The sequence below is a fragment of the Penicillium arizonense genome (assembly GCF_001773325.1).
Source record: "Penicillium arizonense strain CBS 141311 chromosome Unknown PENARI_contig003, whole genome shotgun sequence".
In the NCBI taxonomy this organism is placed as follows: domain Eukaryota; kingdom Fungi; phylum Ascomycota; class Eurotiomycetes; order Eurotiales; family Aspergillaceae; genus Penicillium; species Penicillium arizonense.
Window position 1 is genome coordinate 1,952,850 of NW_019173280.1, and position 18,286 is coordinate 1,971,135.

Consider the following 18,286-nt stretch of genomic DNA (forward strand, 5'->3'; position numbering starts at 1 on the left):
CCTTGCTGCTTTAATTTACAGCTGTACTAGACCTCTTACTCCAAGCCTCAGTTTACTTTTACAATTTATCATGCCTTGGCAGTCCGCAGCTCGAGGGGCCCTCCTCAGACCCTTGCACTTCGGTGCTTCCACTCGCCCTAATGCCATGATCGGCGTGCAGAACCAGCTTCGTCACCTTTGTCTGGCTGCCAACGTACGCCAGGCGCGCCCCCAGCTCCAGCGTATCCCCGCCGTTTTATCGCTCTCGCAATCCAAGTCGTTTGCGACTGATACCTCCCCCAAGCCAAAGAAGACCAAGGCGAAGACCGACAACAGGAAGCCCGCTAAGAGCAGCTCGACCAAGAAGAAGCCGCTGACCGAGAAGCAAAAGGAAGCTAAGGAGCTCCGTCAGCACAAGGATCACATCAAGCAGCTGAAGCAGACTGCCCTGGAAGTGCCCAAGGGTCGTCTTGAAAACTACTTCTTCATTGCTCTCCATGAGAAGATCAACGAAATCAAGGGACAGTATCCCAACCAGAGGGACGCCGTTAAGGCCGCCGCCGAGATGCTCAAACCCGTCCCGAATGAAGCGGTACGTTACAAAGCACTTGTCGCTGTTGTCAGTGTACTAATTTCCCAGTACAGAAATACCGAGCGCAGGCCGAGGAGAACAAAGCCGCCAATAAAGCTTCGTATGAAGATTGGCTGAACTCACACACCCCTCTCCAAATCAAAAAAGCCAACATCGCCCGTCTGTCCCTTACGCGTCTTGAAGGCAAGCCCCACAGCAAGCGCTGGACCTTAATCCAAGATGAGCGCCTGGTCAGAAGGCCTTCCAGCGCCTACACCTTTTACTGCACTGAAGGTCTGAAGTCCAGCGACAACCAGCATATGGCTGTTCGTGAACGAGTTAGCGTCATTGCTGGAGAATGGAAGGCAATGTCCGAGGCAGAGAAAGAGGTATGGACCCATTGGACAAGCCTTGAACTGCATAAACTAATCGTCGCAATAGCCCTACCACAAATTGTCAATTGAAGATCGTGCGCGATACGAGAGAGAGCACCAGGAGGTTTATGGAACCCCAGCTCCACCCTCAAAGTCTAAGGCGGCCGAGGCTTCATCCTAACTTGATCTTTGATTTATCTTGGCTAGTCTGGTGTTCGAGCTGGGAGGTTCTCCCAGAAAACGGTACCCTCTCGGTCTGGTGTATGTTACATGCCGCGTGTTTCAGCTTCCCTGTCGCTCAATTCCCTTTTCGTTTGTCGCTGTATTGTAGTTTCATGTCACTGTTTCTCTATAGTTGCTGTTTCTGGGTGTGGATGCTCTGCAGACGATTATTCTTAGAAAAAGCCATCTTCCAATGGATACCTCCTCCGTTTCCGATTCAAGTGTGATTCCACCTTACTGTACAGTATCACATAGTCTGAGTCATAAGAGACATTCAACTTTCTTGCCACGGGCTCTCCACACCCCCGCACTGGTGGTTGTTTTGCTCCGGCGCACAAGTGGCGGTGAGCAACCGATGTGCTGCACTTGCAGAGCGCCAGAGCGATCTAGCGTAGATAAAGTATCGAATTGATTAGGCCGAAACATGAGGAGTCAACAGCTTCAGCGCCAATTAAAGAATAGATCTCGTCGAAAGAGGGTGAAATGTGATGTGTTCTTCGGCTGCTATACAGCAGTCAATAGAACTATAAGTACACCACACCCACCATTGACCCTGCATTGTATACTCCGTACTGCATGTTTGTTTATTCCATGCAGACGGGTAAGCCCCGCTAGTTTGGGCACCCACGGAACCAAACAGTCTATTCCAGAGTGATCCATGGATGGCGACGGTCGTGCCATGGTTGCAGTGTAGTGAAAATTGGAAACTGCGATCCCAGTAGTAAGTGGCTGGTGTATGTATACCTGCAGTGCTGATGGAGGGGGTGTCTGATGATCTATAGGACAGTCAGACTGCATGGATATCACAGTCTGTGCCTATAGTATGCCATGCAGAATGTAAGCCTATTGGAGTACACACATAGCAGGAAAAAAGTTAAATGGTGATCCCGTTCATCCCAGCCATCCTGTTTATTGCTTTAGTTGACTTTCCTGTCGAGTCGTTTGTTTTGCTATTGGTATTCTCAAGGAATAGCTGTTGAAACATAGAATGGTGAGACTACCCAAAAAATAAATATCCCCGTCAAATTGGGAAGAAATCTCATTCCTTAGCCCGAGGCATAGATGAGAGATGATCTTCACCTCCACCGCCCCAACTACTTCCATCCCTGCCTCCAGCTGATACCAACTTTTCCCTTTCCTCCCTTGACTCCTATACTCATACACACACACCCCCGTGCGTTTCTAATCTGTCTCGGATCTCATATAGGTCTTATCGCACACGCGAAACAACCACTGAACTAGCGCCGGTCGTGCAGGGAGGCTATTTGCTCTTTATTGACATCTGACGTTTAAATTTCGACCTTGCCACCAATCTACCCGAAATCGAACGCTTGTTTGCGCATCCTAGCACTGCGACAGCCCATCGTGCCATTCCGCGCCCAGATACTCGCTCGCCCCCGCCTGTTTGTTGCCGATTGGGGTCCATCCCCCGCGGAACTCGACACACAAGCCCGCACCCCGATGCGTTCGCACTCAGGAATCGCGGAGTCGACAGATCAGTGATTGGACTGTGCCATCGCATGTGATTTCGATATGGAGGTTATGGAGGGGTCTTATCGTGCAGGCGCGGGGAAGATACACAGTCTGGAGGATGTCGCATACCACACCAAGAATCTGGGAACCGAGGGGGAGAGAGTCATTGACGATGTCTGGGCTACGTTTGTTCTGGGGGTGAACCTCCGTCCTGGGAAACCTGATCTGGTGGCCCAATTGAGTTCGCGCGCCCCAGAGCCAAGGTTGTACGACCAGCCGCCTTCCTACGACGATGTGGTTCACGATCTTCCTCCCGAATACTCTGCTCTTCCTCCGCTCGCACAGCGCAAACATGGGGTCCTTTCTTCCGCGCCGCAGACTCCTCGAGATAAATCGCTTACGAAGTCGTCAGCATTGCTGGAAGATCGCATGTTGGATGTTCGCATTGATTTCGAGAATTTGACTGGTGTGAGGGAACACAAGAAGAAAAAGCCTGCTGCAAAAAAGGCGGCTCCGCCTCCTTCTCCGCCAGCCGGTGGTGGCTCGGATCCTCCGGCGGACGAGCAGACCAATGGTGACGGAGGAGGTGACGGTGGCGGCGCTGGTGATGCAGGTGGTGCCGGAGATGGCGGTGACGGGGGTGACGGAGGTGACGGAGGTGATGACTGGGGTGATTGGAATGTGAGCGGGAAGAAAAAGGACAAGAAGAAGAAAGAGGAAGAGGAAGAGGCGGAAAGAGTCGCTAAAGAGGAAGAAGAACGAAGGGCCGCCGAAGAATCTGCTACCAAAAATCTCAGCTGGGCTGATGACGCTGGTGGTGGTGATGACTCGTGGGCCGGGTTTAACACCGTAGGGAAAAAAAAGAAGAGCAAGGTAAGAACCCGCGCTTCTCAATTCCAAGCTGGACTTCTCTAAATAGGACCACAGGACGAAGGACCCCCTGGAGGATTCCAGGATGTAAGTTTGGACGGCGGTGCACCGCAGCTGGACTTGAATTTTGATACTCCGGCTCCTAAGACTGGCGGAACTGGATTCAGCTTTGGGGGTTGGGGCAAAGATTGGAATACTGGCGGTAAGCTTGATGTCCTCGATGAGCCTCCTAAAGATGACAACAATCCTTGGGGCTCCACGAAAAAGAAGTCATCCAAAACAGCTGCTGGCGGATTCGATTTTGGTGACTTGGATGCTCCGCCTGAGAAACAAGAGGATGACTGGGGAGGCTGGGATATCTCAACCAAGGACAAGAAAAAGAAGGGCAAAGCTGAGCCTGAGCCCGAGCCGGAACCAGAGCCTGTGCCTCCTCCACCCCCTCCGGCTCCTCCAGCTCCTCCGCCGAGACCCGACTTCACGCAAGAAGCATGGTACCTGAATTTATCTAAGAAGGAACAGCGCAAGGCGAAGAAGGAAATGGAGAAGAAGTGGAAAGATGAGGATGAAGCCTTGGCAAAATTGGCAGCGGAACAAGCAGAAGCCCAAGCCCAAGCCCAAGCCGCGGAGGAAGTTGTCGTTGAGCCTGAGAAGTCTCCCGAGCCAGAAAATGACTTTGGCTTCACCGGATCCAAGTTAAAGGACAAGAAGAAGATTGACCTCTTGGCTGATCCAGAACCAGCTCCAGATCCTCCACCAGCGGATGACTGGACGGGTGGATGGGGTACAGCAGTCAAGAAAAAGGACAAAAAATCCAAGGAACCGGAGCCTGTGGTCGAGGAGACATCTCCAGAACCTATAGCCGATGTTGGTTTCTCATGGGGCGTGTCTACGAAGGACAAGAAGAAAAAGAAGGGCAAAGTCGAGCCTGAACCCATCCCTGAACCTGAACCCGAACCGGAGCCTGAGCCAGAACCTGAGCCCGAACCTGAACCTGAGCCGGAACCAGAGCCCGAGCCTGAGCCCGAGAAAGCAGTTCCTGACGATCCTCTATACGAAAATTGGAAGGACATTTCTTCCAAGGAACGTAAGAAGCGAGAAAAGCAATTGATACGAAAGGGTTTGCCCATCCCGGGCAAGGACTTCGAACTCCCATCCGATGAGCCCAAGGAACCACCTGCCCCCGAACCTGAACCTGAACCTGAGCCCGAACCCGAGCCGGAACCAGAACCAGAACCAGAACCGGAGCCCGAGAAACCGGCTGAAGATGATGGCTGGGGATGGGGCGTAACCAAGGAGAAGAAAAAGAAGAAAGGCAAGGATATCGAAGAGCCGCCTCCACCTGCACCGACTCCTCCTGCCCAGGGCTTGACTCCCGAGCCTGAGGCTATGAATGACCATGGTGATGATATATGGGCAGAGCTAGCTCCCAAGGCCAAGACCTCAAAGAAGACGAAAGCTATTGAGTCTCCTAAGGAGGAAAAGACCTCCAAAAGTTTCTGGTCAACTTTAACAGGTACTTCAACAAGCAAATCGAAATCGACGAAGAAGACCAAGGAGGAGAAGAAGGAGCCCGAGCCTATTGAGGAAGACCTGCTTATCGATGTTGGTGATGACCCTCCAGCAGATCCTGACCCGGAGCCAGAACCAGAACCAGAACCAGAACCCGTCAAGGAAGAACCTCCTCCACCCGAGAAGAGTTCCAAGTCCAAGTCATCCAAGCTCAGCGTTGCCGAGCGAATCAAGGCTCTAGAGCAGGCAAAGAAAGACAAGCTCAAAGAGGAGAAGTTGGGCAAAAGTAAAAGCAAAGAGAAAAAGGTCGAACCAGCTCCTGAGCCTGAACCTGAACCTGAACCGGAGCCTGAACCAGAACCGGAGCCAGAACCTGCTCCGACGAAAAAGAGCAAGTCAAAGTCAAATTCAAGAGATTCCGTTCCAGGAAGCTTCCCAGACTTCGGTGATGACCCCGAACCTGAGCCTGAACAGGAACCAGAGCCAGAGCCGGAACCCGAGCCAGAACCAGAACCAATCCCCGAACCAGAACCGGAGCCTGACCTTTCAAAAATGTCAAAGAAGGAACTCAAGAAGTATAAAAAGCTGCAAGCAGCAGCCGCTGCTGCTAAGCCCCCAACTCCCCCGCCACCACCCGAGGAACCACCTGCGCCTGAAGCTGAAGCTGAACCTGAAGCCGAGCCAGCTCCCGAGGCTGAACCTGAGCCCGAAGAGCCAGTAGAAGAGGATAAAGGCGCCCCTCCCACACCTCCACCGGAGGCTGCCGAGGAGCCCCCAAAGTCGTCCAAGAAGGAACGAGCTCGCGTCGAGCGCACTAACACCTCATCTTGGGGCTTCTGGGGAGCCGCTCCACCGCCTAAGAAATCCAGCAAGAAGGAGCCCAAGGAATTCAAGGAGCCGAAGGTCCAAGAGGAAACAGAACGGCCGAAGAAGAAAGAGTCAACTCGAGAGCGGTCCCCCTCCGCAGCGGTGCGAACAAAGTCGAGTAAATCTCGACCAAAAGAAGCTGACCCAGAAGTCGAGAAATCCTCTGCATCTGACCGCGAGAAACGGCGAGAACGCGAGGCCCGCTCCTCCAAGAATCAGCGTAGCGTGGCTTTGGCCAATATGGTTCTGGGAACACCTCAATCTCGGAGCAAATCGACTCGCAAGCATGGATCTTCATCCAAACCAGTCTCCAGGCGCCCATCAGTTGAAGATGATAAGGCTTCTATGCCCACTCCGCCTCCGGATGAAAAGCCAGAGGTTTCTGATAAGGCGGCGAAGCTGATGGGTATAAATGCTTCCAAGTCCCGACGTGAACGGCCGCGCACCGAAAGGCGGAAATCAGGTTGGTTTTATCGTCTCACTGTTCACTCACGCTCTTTCGCTGACAATATACTTACCCAACAGCTCGGGATCCATATGCAATCGAGGATGATGACCTCGTGATGGTTGACAAGGAGGATGCAGAGGGCCATTCACCAAAGGAAGAATCGAGTCGCTCGAAGCGCAAGTCAAAGAGACAGGTTCGTGAACTAATCACTTTAATCTTATCAAGTTGGTATTGACGATTGTAATCAGCCCCGCGCCAAGCCAGAGGATGATGATGACGGGGTCATGGTCGACGCAGATCAAGCACAGCCACCTCCAGACGTCGTATCAGGACCTGACGATATGGGTGTTGCCGATGCCCCCCCAAGAGAACGCCGTCTCAAGCGTTCCAACACGGCGCCAAAGAAGCAAGAGACAGGAGGGATCATGGGACTGATCGGCTCTTTCAGGAAGAGTACAAGGCCGGAAATGCCAGAAAGGAAGAAATCACGCTCGTACCGAGATGATGACGGGAGATATGCCACAGAAACAGAGCGTGAAACAGCCCGTAAACCACGACGCGATGATCGACGCAGAGGATCTGTCCGACCAGACACCGATGCCGAAGGATTTGTGACAGATGCCGCTGGCGGAGTCGGAGGCGCAGATACCGAAGCAGAAGAAGCCGAAGCTCGCAGAGCAGCACGTAAGGCAAAGCGAGCTTCTCGACAGGCACCCTCGGACGCACGCGAAAGCGCGCGCGAGAATGCACGGGAGATCGCACGTGAGAACGAAGCCAGGGAAGCCGAAGAGCGACGGGCAAGAAGAAAAGAACGAGCACGCGAACAGCGTGCTCGTGAAGAAGAGGAAGAAGAGCGCCGGCAAGAAGAGAAACGAGCTAGGCGAGCAGCCCGCGAGGAACGTCGGGCCCGGGAAGAACAAGCTGCACGGGAAGAAGCAGCCCGCGAAGAACAAGCAGCCCGGGAAGCCGAAGCCGCCGCCGAAGCCAAAGCAGCCGAGCGCCGCGAACGACGACGAATGCGCGAGGAAGAAATGCTAGCCGCGAAAGCAAGCCGCCGCCGTTCCCGCGTCGAAGAACGATTCCCCGACGAAGTCCTCCCAGACGAGCGGGAGGTCGTAGACCGTCGAGGAGGTCGCAGCTCGCGAGCACCAGAAGACCCTAAAGCCCGTCGTCGCAAGTCCAAGGCTGCACCGGAGCCCGAATCTACTCGGCCGACTCCTATGAAACCAGGCGCGGGCAAGAACAAGACCTCCTCGTGGGTCTATTCTCAAGCTGACGAGCCACCAGAGCCGCCGCCGATTATGCCTACTGTCATTGACATGCCTCCTGCCGACGCAACTAATGAAGCCGGTAATGGCCACTCTCTCTCGTCGGATGAGGAGGCTCGTCGCGCTGTTCGCCGGAAAGCTCGTCACCGTGCTAAGTACCCCGACGAAGAGGTCGATGATGCCCGTTCTCGGAGACGGGGTTCTCGTCGGGAGGGTGTGAAGAGTAGCTCTGGCAGTGGTGATTACGAGCGTGATCGTGGTATGAGGTCGCAGCCTGGGAGTCGGCAGGGTGCTCCGGCTAGTTCGGCTGCCAAAGGGAAGTCAAGCTGGTTCCGGAAACTGACGACCTTTTAACCTAAAAAGAGTTTGGCAGCAGTTTTGTGTTATGTTTGTTTTTGTACATTGCTTATAGCGTTTGTTTGGATTATATGCGAGGTCTGGATATGCAGATGGACAGGATGTGACGACAGATATGATATGATACTATGACTCAGTATGTTGAAACGGACAATATTATTCTATTTCCCTCTATATTCAGCGGACTGCCGTTTCTTTGTGTTGGCAGATTGAATATCAAGCTATGAATCTTTATATCTATAAGACAGCAATACAATGAATTTTTGGGTAACGATCAAGTCCGCATAAATTATAGCAGACGTTTATCATATAGCAAAATTATTGATTAAATAAAAAATAAGAACCAAAATAGTAGCTTCAGCTTCTACAGTGAGGAATAAATAAAAAATACAAAAAAATGCCAGCGACGAGGTTCGAACTCGCGCGGGTTGCCCCACCAGGGTTTTATTCCGGAGAATCTTAAATCTGGCACCTTAAACCACTCGGTCACACTGGCCATAATACGGTCATTTCTCATTTTTGGTCATATCAGCTAGACCGCTAAAGACCTAAAAAAAATGTATATCCCCACAGCTTCCCGCCCAGACGTCCTTCCTTGCTTGATGCGCTTCTGATTTGTATTAGATTAGGAATGGATATGGATTCTTTATTTGGAGTGGGCTCACCGTTTTTTTTTATATACTCGAGTTGTAAGACACCGTGCTACTACTAGTCTGCAAGGGTCTTTAATCTAGTCTTTGCTATTTATGGCATTTGCGATCATAATAGCGTTAGTCTCGGTAAATTACTAACCTGCCAAGTTGCCTAGTGTGGTTATGATTGAAAATATGTAATTGATACTGATTTTAATCGTTTCGTCGGTTGTTGTAAGTCAACTAGCCCGACACGTTAGCCCTAACAAAGTAGTGGAGTTCTGGTACCGCGCATACATAACTACGCCTTTTAGACTTATATGTTTCATTCGGACTATTCAGACAATATAAGCATGAGACTTATTGGTTACAGGGCTTGGGGGTCTGCAATACCCTACGGGATTAACAATAGGACCTAGATTTCAAGGGAGATGTCATATCCTAACTACATTCTTATCTGTGTTAGATTATCTATACCGAGATAGGGGGGAAATGCAAATTATATTAGCGTCGGGGCTAGTACCAATAAAACCAGAACATAAGAAAAGAAAAGATGAGAGTGATCTAACCACTCATGCCAGGGGACAAATTCTCGCAGTCTCCTTAAGAATAACGCAAAAAGCATCAGCAGGACCCGCAGGCGACTCAACAACACGTCTCCAAAGAGCCCAAATATCTTGATTGTCATATAGCATACCATCATCCTCCTGTTCAATCTCAATTACCCAATCCTCTTTTTCACTGCCCCTCAGGCTTACACTACCCGGTTGGACCGACGCAAGGTTAACTGGCGCGGGGGGAATCTTTACAGGAACTCCAGTATCTTCAGATACTAGTAACTCTTCTTGGATCTGGTCCCATGTAGATCGCCATAGTTCGAATGCCTCTGTCCATTCGGGATCGGCAGCGGTGTCTGCTAATGTAGCGCACATCTTCCACAGAAAGTAGGAGGCGTTTATCCATTGGCTTACCTCACCGGATGATCCGGACATTGTGCTGCATTCCCGGTGGACTTTGAAGTGGAATACACCTTGGATTTCGACTGGAGGAGATGAGATGGCAGTGGTTGTGTCTCCTGATCTTGGTTTCGAGGACTCGTCGTCAGCTTCATAGCCTTCGTCGATGTCCATAGTGTTCTTCCGCCATGGCGGGTTGGCTGGCGAGGATCTCATTGGGGAAATTTTAGATGACATTTCAGGTGTTCGCGGTTTTAATCAAGTTATTAAGATGATCTCGAGCGGAACTTATCTTCAAGGCAATTCCCATGGTATATATACTCAAGGACTTCAATTATAGCTTCCTGTGATCTTTGGATCTTTCGTTCTTTGTATCCTTTGTTCAAGGCTTCTCGAGACAATGCAACACAATCCCTTTTCAGCATGAATTTAGCCGCTTTATATCGGTCTTTGAAAACAAAGACAACCCTTCATCTCTAAGCAAAGCTATAGTTGCCGGCTCTTAAGGATACCATGTGGGTAATCAACAGCAACAGAAAAGCCACAAGGCTCTCTCTCCTTGGCCATACATCATCAACACGTTCGATAAAACCACCAAAGACCATTTCATACTAAACAACCGCCCCACCTTCATCCCTCCCAACTCCGTCCCTCTCCATCCGCCTCTTCTCAAGCCAAAACCGCCCGCCCTCATAAAGACCAAGGTACAACCCCAAAGCAATAGCCGTCCACCCCGCCCGAATCAAACCACCCTTGAACAACCCCCGAACCCCTTCATTGCGTAGGATATCCCTCCCTACAGCAAACGGCCCTTTATCACGCACCTCACTCGCCGAAAGCATAACTCTAGTCTTAACAACATCGATTGGCGTAGTAACAGTAGAAGCAATACTCCCCGAAATAGCAGCTGCAAGGCCAGTCAATCCAGCCCGTTCAATCAACTGATCAGACTGCCCTGACTCTGATGTATCATGGCGGGTCCCAGCACGGCTAGCAGATTCTGCTTTCCGTCGTCGTCGCCGTTCAATTAATCGGGAACGGACATATTCAAACATTGGGAACTGAAGGGCTGTCGTTGGCAAGTTGCGACTAACCAATGCAGTATATCCGCTCCAGAGACGCCAGGGATGGTGTCTGAATTTGGAGATAACCTGCCGCATAGCTGACTTGTTCCCTTTTCCTTTGTCTTTGCCTTCATTTGAAAGTGTGCTTTTATTGTTTGATTGGGATTGGTTGATTATCTGCGCATTCTGCTTTAGGACTTCCGCTGGTGTGAGGATGAGGCATGATATCATCTCGGCGGTTGAGGATGCGATTCCGTGCATTATGGGTGTTGGGAGGGAATGTGTGAATGGGAGATGGAATTTGTCTAGGGTCCCATTTGTTGAAGATCGATTTCTGTTTTGACTGGATTTGGATGAATTGTGTAAGATGCTTTTTACGGTTTCGTAGGTTGTGAAGAATGCGCCCGCTGGGATGAGTTAGTAGCGAAGTCTCTTCTGTATTTGAAGGTGAGATAAGACATACATGATGGTATTGTTGAAAATACAACACTCCAGACTCCTTGGTATAGTCCTTTGAATAACACGTTGCGCTGTACTGCTCCTGTGCGTGCATCTTTGAATACTTTTTCGTAGTTCGGGGATTGGATGCGGGTTTTGAGGGTGTCAAAGGGGTAGACGACGAAGTCGACGACTACCGCGGCAAATGCTCCTGCCTGTTTGAATACGCCATGTTAGTTGACTCTTCCATATCGCATTGGTGCATGTAGGCTCGAAAGTTGGCGTGGACTATACATATAGCTGCGAGACCCACTAGATATAGGTTGATCGGGGGCTACTCACCACCCAGATATCTGTATGAGTGTTGTACATGATTGAATAGTTGAAAGGAGGTCTATAGAGCAAGTACAGAGAAACATTCAAACATACTTTAACCAGAGTGTAAAACTCACTGATCAAGATTGTCCATATTTATCGATAGGGGCTATGATGAGCGATGATATCATTGACACAACCCACTTGCAGCGACGTATGTTCTTTTTCATGTTCATGTTTATCATTTAATATAACATTTGTTTTAACCCTTCGTGCGATACATTCACGGTATCGTTGCTTTTCAGTTCAATCTATTGTACACAAACTTTTAATCTATAATTCATTTCCAACCCTTGGGACCGCCCCAGTTACCCTTGACCATGTAGTTCTGGTACACCCAAGGGAAGAAGTCCTTCTTTAAGTGATAGAAGGCACGACGGGGCTCACCCTGGTCAATACCGAACCAGTTGCCAAATGTCTCCTTAGGCTCACCACCGTACTTGAACTCAGCAAGGAGAACCTTACCGTACTCAGTCAAGAGCGGGCACGAGGTATATCCGTCGTAAGAAGCGTCAAGCTCCTTACCCTCCATGCTCTGCAGGAGGTTGCGAACGAGGACAGGAGCCTCGGAGGTGACGGCAGCGGCGGTCTTGGATGTCGGAAGACTGGATGCATCACCAGCGGACCAGACGTTGGCGAATTTCTTGTGGCGGGTAGTGTTGTCGTCGACATCGACCATACCAGCCTCGTTGGCCAGAGGGCTGTTCTTGACGAATGCGTGGGCGCCCATCTTGGGCGACACGTGCAACAGGTCGAAGGGCTTAGTGACCTCTCCGTTGGGAGAAGCGAAAATGGCAGACTTGCCGTCGATGGCAACCAGGTCGTGCTGGAAGAGTCCCTCGACGCCGCGGTCCTTGCGCATCTGCTCGAGGATGGCGTTGTACTTGGGCACACCGAACATCACGGGGAGACCGGTAGCATAGCTGATCTTGATCGGGGATTCGGCAGGGTTGGAGGGGTTGTAGAGACCGGCCCGTTTCCAGTGGTCCAATGCAAGCCACATGGCCTTTTGGGGAGCACCGGCACACTTGATCACGCCGGCGGGCTGGGTGAAGATGGCGTTGCCTTCGCGGAGGTTTTCGATGGTGCGGAATACCTTATCACAGGTATCATAGCCGTAGATCGAGGACACGGTCGAGTTTCGGTCGGCGAGAGCCTCGGGGAGACCCTTGATGTTGCCGTAGTTGATGCTGATGCCGGGCACGACGACAAGTTGCTCGTAGCCAAGCTTGTCGCCGTTCTCGAGGGTAATAGCGTTCTCAGCAGGGGCGAAGGAGCCCACTCCCTGGTTGTAGAATTTGAACTTGGGATCCACCAAGCTGTTCATCGGCTGACGTAGGTCCTCTTTGTTCTTGAGGCCACCGCCAACCAGGGTCCAGCCGGGCTGATAGTGGTGCCATTGGGCAGGGTCAATGACGGCAATGTCATCTTGTGCGAATTTACCGGAGTGGAGGAGTTGGTGACTGATAGAAATGCCTGCACTACCACCGCCCACCACTACAATCTTGTGGTTGCGGGCAACGGAGCTGACGGGGGAGGCAGTCGCAAGACCCCTCGACTGAGGAGCAATTGATAGCCGGGCAGCGCGAGCTGCTAATGAAACACGACTCTGAAACATTTTGAAGTGACAAAATGAAGCTATTCAACAAAAAAGTTTGAGCTGGCCAGGAACAGCTCGATGTCGTGATCACCGGGATCCGGATTAACCCCCTCCGATATCGGGGCTACGGTTGATCGCCGATCCATGCATTCGGGCTTCATTTTCTACAACGTGCCACTTTCTACTCTCACGAGGTCTGTAATGAGGCTTTAACGTGATTTGGCTTTATTATCGCCGACTGGTACATAGAGTATAGATATCTCGCATGCGGCTAGAGTGCATAAATATTTTATCAAAAGTATCATTTAGGGACGTGGAAATAACAAGCCTTGTAGATTATTAATGTGCCTAAGATATCGGGGACTTTAAAACAGGCCAGATAGTTTCTATCATCAAGACTAGAACATATTCGATTCCTTGTAAAACAGAACTTGCCAAGCTGGCAGCCAATGCTGAACTTAGATAGCTATTTTAGAGAGACTATCTATGTCTTTCTAAGGCCTCCAACATTGATGAAAATTCCATGTCTTCCTTTCAGCTCAAAAGTATTATGAAATTGGTATATCAAGGTATAAAATGTTATTATGTATAGTAAGCAGCCTCAAGTCGTGTAATATCAAGATAGCATCAATGCTAGAATGTGTTCCATGACTGAGCAGCCATGTCCGAGTGGTTCAAACTAAGAGAAATCACTTTATTTAGCGGGAACATCTAACATCACCATTAGTATTACTCTTTGCTTTGTGGCGCTGGGAAGAGGTTCAATTACCGGTCTTGGCAGGCTCCTCGGCCTTAGCAGGTTCCTCGGCCTTAGCAGCAGGTGCTTCGGGTTCAACAGCGGGGGCCTCAGGCGCAGCTTCAGGTTGAACAGCAGGAGGCTCGACCTTAGCAGCAGCAGGCGCTTCGGGTGTAGCTTCAGGCTGAGTAGCAGCAGCCTCGGGCTTAGCAGCAGGGGCTTCAGATTGGGCAGCAGGGGCCTCCTCCTCAGGCTTAGCGGCAGTGGTATCTGCCTGGGCAGCGGGGGCTGTCTCAGCTGGCTTAGGAGCGTCTTAACCAGTCAATGAGTTAGTTTCGGGGTAAAGAAGAAGCAAGGTGTGCAAGGTTTGGGGCGGAAAATGGCATCATACCAGGGGCAGTATCCGGGGTGGCAGTGGGGTCGGTGGGCTTTGCAGCGGCCGCCTCACCGGCCACAGGGGCAGTTGCAGCAGCAGGCTCGGATGTTTGCGCGGGCTTCTTGTTCTTCTTGCGACTGAAAAGCCGCTTGAATCCCTTCTTCACCTGCTCAAGCGCGTCAGGGGCTGGGGAATGTCAGTGCTATGCTTTTGGTGTGAGATGCCAGAAACAGGGTCGATCCTCTGTATATGGCGGCAGAAACACTCACGAACACCAGGCATTTTGACCAGCGTGTTTGAAAAAAGATGGAATCAGAGTCTACAGTAATCAGGAGCAGACGACGAACTCGTTGCGGGTGTTGTTGAGGAAGAGGAGATGAAGTTGCGCAGTCGAGTCCGTTCATCACCACGTGATACCCCTTGTCAAGTATACTTTTCTCTTTTGTTAGCTTTAAGCTGCATTTCATTTCATTTTGGTCTCAATGCGTCACGAACGAGGTCTAATTGGTCAAACTGCAATATAAATGGGTCCTTTCCCGCATCTTATCTTGGCTCTCTCTGACAGCTAAAGTATTGTGGCTGTGCTCTAATCGGTGACCCTTTCATCTCGACTACAGGAATTGGCTGTTTTGTGTTTATAATTGCGGAGATTGAACGAGACATAGAGTAGATGTTATATCAATAGTCCCATAATCGGGACCATAATCGGTTAATGATGAAGGCCAGGTATTAAGGAGGCGAAGAAAATAGAACAAGCCACGGATAAGCTGCATGACAGGCTACATTGTAAGCCCCCAAGACACCTTTCCTCGAGGTGCTTCAGAGTAATGTCTCGAAGATAGGTTCTAGCCACTATGTTTGCTACGCCTAGATGTTAATACGTGAGTGTAGCTGAATAGTTCGGAGAAATGCGGCCCGAGACCGAGTCTGTTTCCGGGTCATCCCAAGCTACGCAGGAACAGCCATGGAGATAGGGGATATAACGGTAAATTGCCACAAGTGGCGGGACTGTGAACCATCTGAAGTGACATGATTCATACCAATCGCCGAATGTTCGCCGACCTTGCTCACCGAGTCGGCGACCTTGGATGACACATAGCTCGATTTGTATGGAAAGGGACCTAACCCGGGCATTTATGTGCTTCCATATTTTCAATGTTTAAATTTGGCGTATCATGATCGATACTTATCGACAGTCATCTAGCATGAAACGGCAAGTGACACCGATTATGTATAGAGCGTGCAGCACCTCCCGCCTGGCTTTGCAGCTGCCCGGCTATAGACCATTGCGTCAACTTCACCAAAAGGCCGCAGCTACAGCCTCGATAACAAGGACGTCTAGAGATATATTCTCTACCCAGAGGGCCCTGCATTTAACAACCAACCCGATTCCGAAATGGAACCAAAAGCCTTGGTCAAACAATCAACCAAGCACATCCAGTCGCGCTGCATACACAACAGCAACACTAAGCAACCCAACCATCCACGAGATATTCGAAAAGACATCCGGAACTTGGCAATACCTAGTAGCCGACCCCAAAACTTCAAAAGCAGTAATCATCGACCCAGTCCTAAACTACGACTCAGCAACCCAAGCCATAACAACCGAAGCAGCAGACGCCATCCTATCAAAAGCCAAAGAGATGGGCTACAAAATCGACAAAATCCTCGAAACGCACGCGCATGCAGATCACCTCACTGCTGCGTCCTATCTCCAAACCCGCCTTGCAACTGATCAAGGCTTCAAACCGCCCGTTTGCATTGGCAAACGTATCGAACAAGTACAGACTCTGTTTGCCAAGCGGTACGGCGTCCCAGCCAAAGAATATGTACGCGTTTTCGATAGACTCTTCGATGACGATGAAGTCTTTTCTATTGGAGAGTTGAGTGCGAAGGCGATTCACCTTCCTGGTCATACGCCTGATCATTTGGGATATATGATTGGAGGTAAAAGAAGCATTCCATTCCACCCCTGCCCGTTTCTCCCACAAATACTAAAAAGAGCCCCAGAAAACCTCTTCTGCGGCGACAGCCTCTTCCACATAGATATAGGAACAGCACGCTGCGACTTCCCCGGCGGCTCGGCACGAGATCTCTACGCCTCAGGGCGCAAACTGCTAAGTCTACCAGATCACTACAAGATCTGGACGGGTCATGATTACCCGCCAGAAGGACGGAGTGAGCCTGTGCCTTGGATGAGTGTGCGAGATCATAAGACGTTGAATAAGCATCTTAAGGAGGGGATTTGTGAAGAGGAGTTTGTGGCGTTGAGGAGGGAGCGCGATGGTGGTCTTAAGGCTCCTAGGTTGTTGCATCAGTCTTTGCAGATCAATATTCGGGCTGGTAGGCTTCCCAAGGTTGAGGAGTCTGGTTTTAGGTTTTTGCATGTTCCGTTGGTTGTTGGGGGTGAGTGGTAGTGCTATTGTTGAATGATTTATGGGGGTCTAAGTATGATTTAGCGGGAATGAGAGCATATGCTGTAGGATATATGAATCTCTCTTCAATATGTCATCAAGATGTGAGATTCCATCTCCACATTACCTCGAGGGCGGCCAACCCGATATACTCAGTATTAAATTGTATCTTCCGACAGATCAATGCAGGTGAATAGTTGGAATCTGAAAAAAGTATAATTTTCCTTCTATGACTGAATACAAAACGATGCACACACCAGAGTCACATATCCAGAGAAACTCGGATCCGCTCATCACAGATAGAAGAAAAAAAGGAAGTCATATTAACATCCCAAATAGAGAACATTTTCCCTCCCTACGCCGTAAAAAGGTCATGCAATCCCAGAAGCATCGTGTCTTCCCTTGCAAATCATCACATTTATTTCAAAACCTCGTTGGGCAACAGGTTGCCCTTGATGGCGAACATCTTGCCCGTGCTCGACGAGACGAAGCTGTCGACCTGGCGGGCGTACTGGTCCACCTGGCGGGTGTTGAGCATGCTCTCCAGGCGGCTGGGCTCAGCTGGGAGCTTGAACAGACGCTGCCACTCGTCCTCGGGGAGGAGGGGCTGGTTGAGGGTGGCGCGGGTAGCGTTCTCCTGGGCGCGCTTCGTCTTCCAGTTGTTGATCTTCTGCTGCTCGCGGCCGAGCACACGCTGGTAGTACTGGTAGTTGTTGACCTCGGTGTTGTGGGTCTCGATGCTGTCCAGAAGGAGATCGCAGTTCTTCTCCAGGAAGGGGTCGATGCTGAGCGACATGTTTTCAAGGTTGGGGGCGAGGGTGGAGGTCTTGTTGAAGGGGCTGGACTCGAGGGCGGCCAGGGAAGGAGGGAGCTCAGTTGAGGCCGATGTGGTTGGGCACTGCAGCTGGTGGATGAAAGAGGTGATCAGGTGCGAGTTGTGGATCTGGACGGGGAGCTCGTCGAAGATGTCTTGGTGGCGCATGTTAGATTTTTGCAGGCTGCGAGGCTGTCAGTATTCCATTTTCCTCTATACACATCGGGTACATACTCCTCGGAGGTGAACTTGTTCTCCTTGAACCCAGCCATGAACTTGGATGACAGACGGAAAGCGCGGAGGCTGAGGCTGCCCTGGGCGCTGCGGCTGACGTCGTGAACGAGGGCAACTGTGCGCTCGTTCATCTGGCTCTGGTAGTAGAATTGGTTCTCGATCACGTTCATGTTCACAAAGTTGCCCATGTTGGCGCTGGTGTACCAGCCGACGTTGTTGGCGTCAGTGTTAACCTCGCGCAGCATGCGAATCATCTCGCCGGAGTAGGCAGCGTTGGCCTTAGCCCGGGGAGCGGCGGCGGCGGGGTTGGGAGCGGCGTTGTCAAAGTGCGATTCGGCGGGGACCTCAACGACGGGGAAAGGGAAAGTATTCGTGATTTCGAGGGTGCCATCGACATCCATACCGACAAGAGCGCCGGTCGCAGTGGAAGGGAAGGTCTGGGAGCAGTGCTTGATGATTTTCATGACCACCTGGAGTATCATCAGCATTCTGGAGCAGATTGGAGATTTTCGCCGGAGGACTGTACCAAGGCCTCGACCTGGACGGCCGCGAGGGAAGCGGGAGTTCTGCAAGCAGGTCAGTATAGTCATCGTAAAGTGGTTGTCGATTCACGTACTCGGCCATTGTGTGGAGTTGCAACAGATGGGCAGTTGTGTTGAGACGGTTGACTTGATCGGTTTGTGTGAAAGGAGCCATTCATTCCTGTTCG

General features: G+C 50.9%; 8 protein-coding genes across 8 annotated transcripts; 3 read left to right on the top strand and 5 right to left on the bottom strand.

Annotated features, from left to right (window-relative positions):
• Positions 1–70: 70 nt before the first annotated feature.
• On the top strand, positions 71–1,105 carry PENARI_c003G05192 (uncharacterized protein; the record flags this gene model as incomplete). Its single annotated transcript, XM_022628362.1, has 3 exons — positions 71–571; positions 625–939; positions 992–1,105. The coding sequence occupies 3 exons, from the start codon at positions 71–73 to the stop codon at positions 1,103–1,105; spliced, it is 930 nt and encodes a 309-aa protein (XP_022491843.1).
• Positions 1,106–2,679: 1,574 nt separating this feature from the next.
• On the top strand, positions 2,680–7,935 carry PENARI_c003G04143 (uncharacterized protein; the record flags this gene model as incomplete). Its single annotated transcript, XM_022628281.1, has 4 exons — positions 2,680–3,492; positions 3,547–6,328; positions 6,391–6,506; positions 6,562–7,935. The coding sequence occupies 4 exons, from the start codon at positions 2,680–2,682 to the stop codon at positions 7,933–7,935; spliced, it is 5,085 nt and encodes a 1,694-aa protein (XP_022491658.1).
• A 1,207-nt stretch (positions 7,936–9,142) lies between these two features.
• PENARI_c003G11800 (uncharacterized protein) lies at positions 9,143–9,700 on the bottom strand (the record flags this gene model as incomplete). Its single annotated transcript, XM_022628819.1, has 1 exon — positions 9,143–9,700. One exon carries the CDS (start codon positions 9,698–9,700, stop codon positions 9,143–9,145), a length of 558 nt encoding a protein of 185 aa, XP_022491752.1.
• Positions 9,701–9,996: 296 nt separating this feature from the next.
• Positions 9,997–11,400, bottom strand: PENARI_c003G00050 (putative mitochondrial carrier protein; the record flags this gene model as incomplete). Its single annotated transcript, XM_022628000.1, has 4 exons — positions 9,997–10,002; positions 10,351–10,997; positions 11,054–11,243; positions 11,371–11,400. 4 exons carry the CDS (start codon positions 11,398–11,400, stop codon positions 9,997–9,999), a joined length of 873 nt encoding a protein of 290 aa, XP_022491398.1.
• A 283-nt stretch (positions 11,401–11,683) lies between these two features.
• PENARI_c003G07268 (uncharacterized protein) lies at positions 11,684–13,021 on the bottom strand (the record flags this gene model as incomplete). Its single annotated transcript, XM_022628510.1, has 1 exon — positions 11,684–13,021. One exon carries the CDS (start codon positions 13,019–13,021, stop codon positions 11,684–11,686), a length of 1,338 nt encoding a protein of 445 aa, XP_022491574.1.
• Positions 13,022–13,697: 676 nt separating this feature from the next.
• Positions 13,698–14,397, bottom strand: PENARI_c003G04135 (uncharacterized protein; the record flags this gene model as incomplete). Its single annotated transcript, XM_022628279.1, has 4 exons — positions 13,698–13,714; positions 13,773–14,051; positions 14,131–14,301; positions 14,385–14,397. The coding sequence occupies 4 exons, from the start codon at positions 14,395–14,397 to the stop codon at positions 13,698–13,700; spliced, it is 480 nt and encodes a 159-aa protein (XP_022491336.1).
• An 893-nt stretch (positions 14,398–15,290) lies between these two features.
• On the top strand, positions 15,291–16,532 carry PENARI_c003G08036 (MBL fold metallo-hydrolase; the record flags this gene model as incomplete). The annotated part of the gene is made up of 1 exon (XM_022628563.1): positions 15,291–16,532. The coding sequence occupies one exon, from the start codon at positions 15,291–15,293 to the stop codon at positions 16,530–16,532; it is 1,242 nt and encodes a 413-aa protein (XP_022491373.1).
• A 415-nt stretch (positions 16,533–16,947) lies between these two features.
• Positions 16,948–18,273, bottom strand: PENARI_c003G01894 (putative eukaryotic translation initiation factor 3 subunit EifCh; the record flags this gene model as incomplete). The annotated part of the gene is made up of 4 exons (XM_022628131.1): positions 16,948–17,527; positions 17,578–18,047; positions 18,104–18,143; positions 18,194–18,273. The coding sequence occupies 4 exons, from the start codon at positions 18,271–18,273 to the stop codon at positions 16,948–16,950; spliced, it is 1,170 nt and encodes a 389-aa protein (XP_022491428.1).
• Between the last annotated feature and the right edge of the window lie 13 nt (positions 18,274–18,286).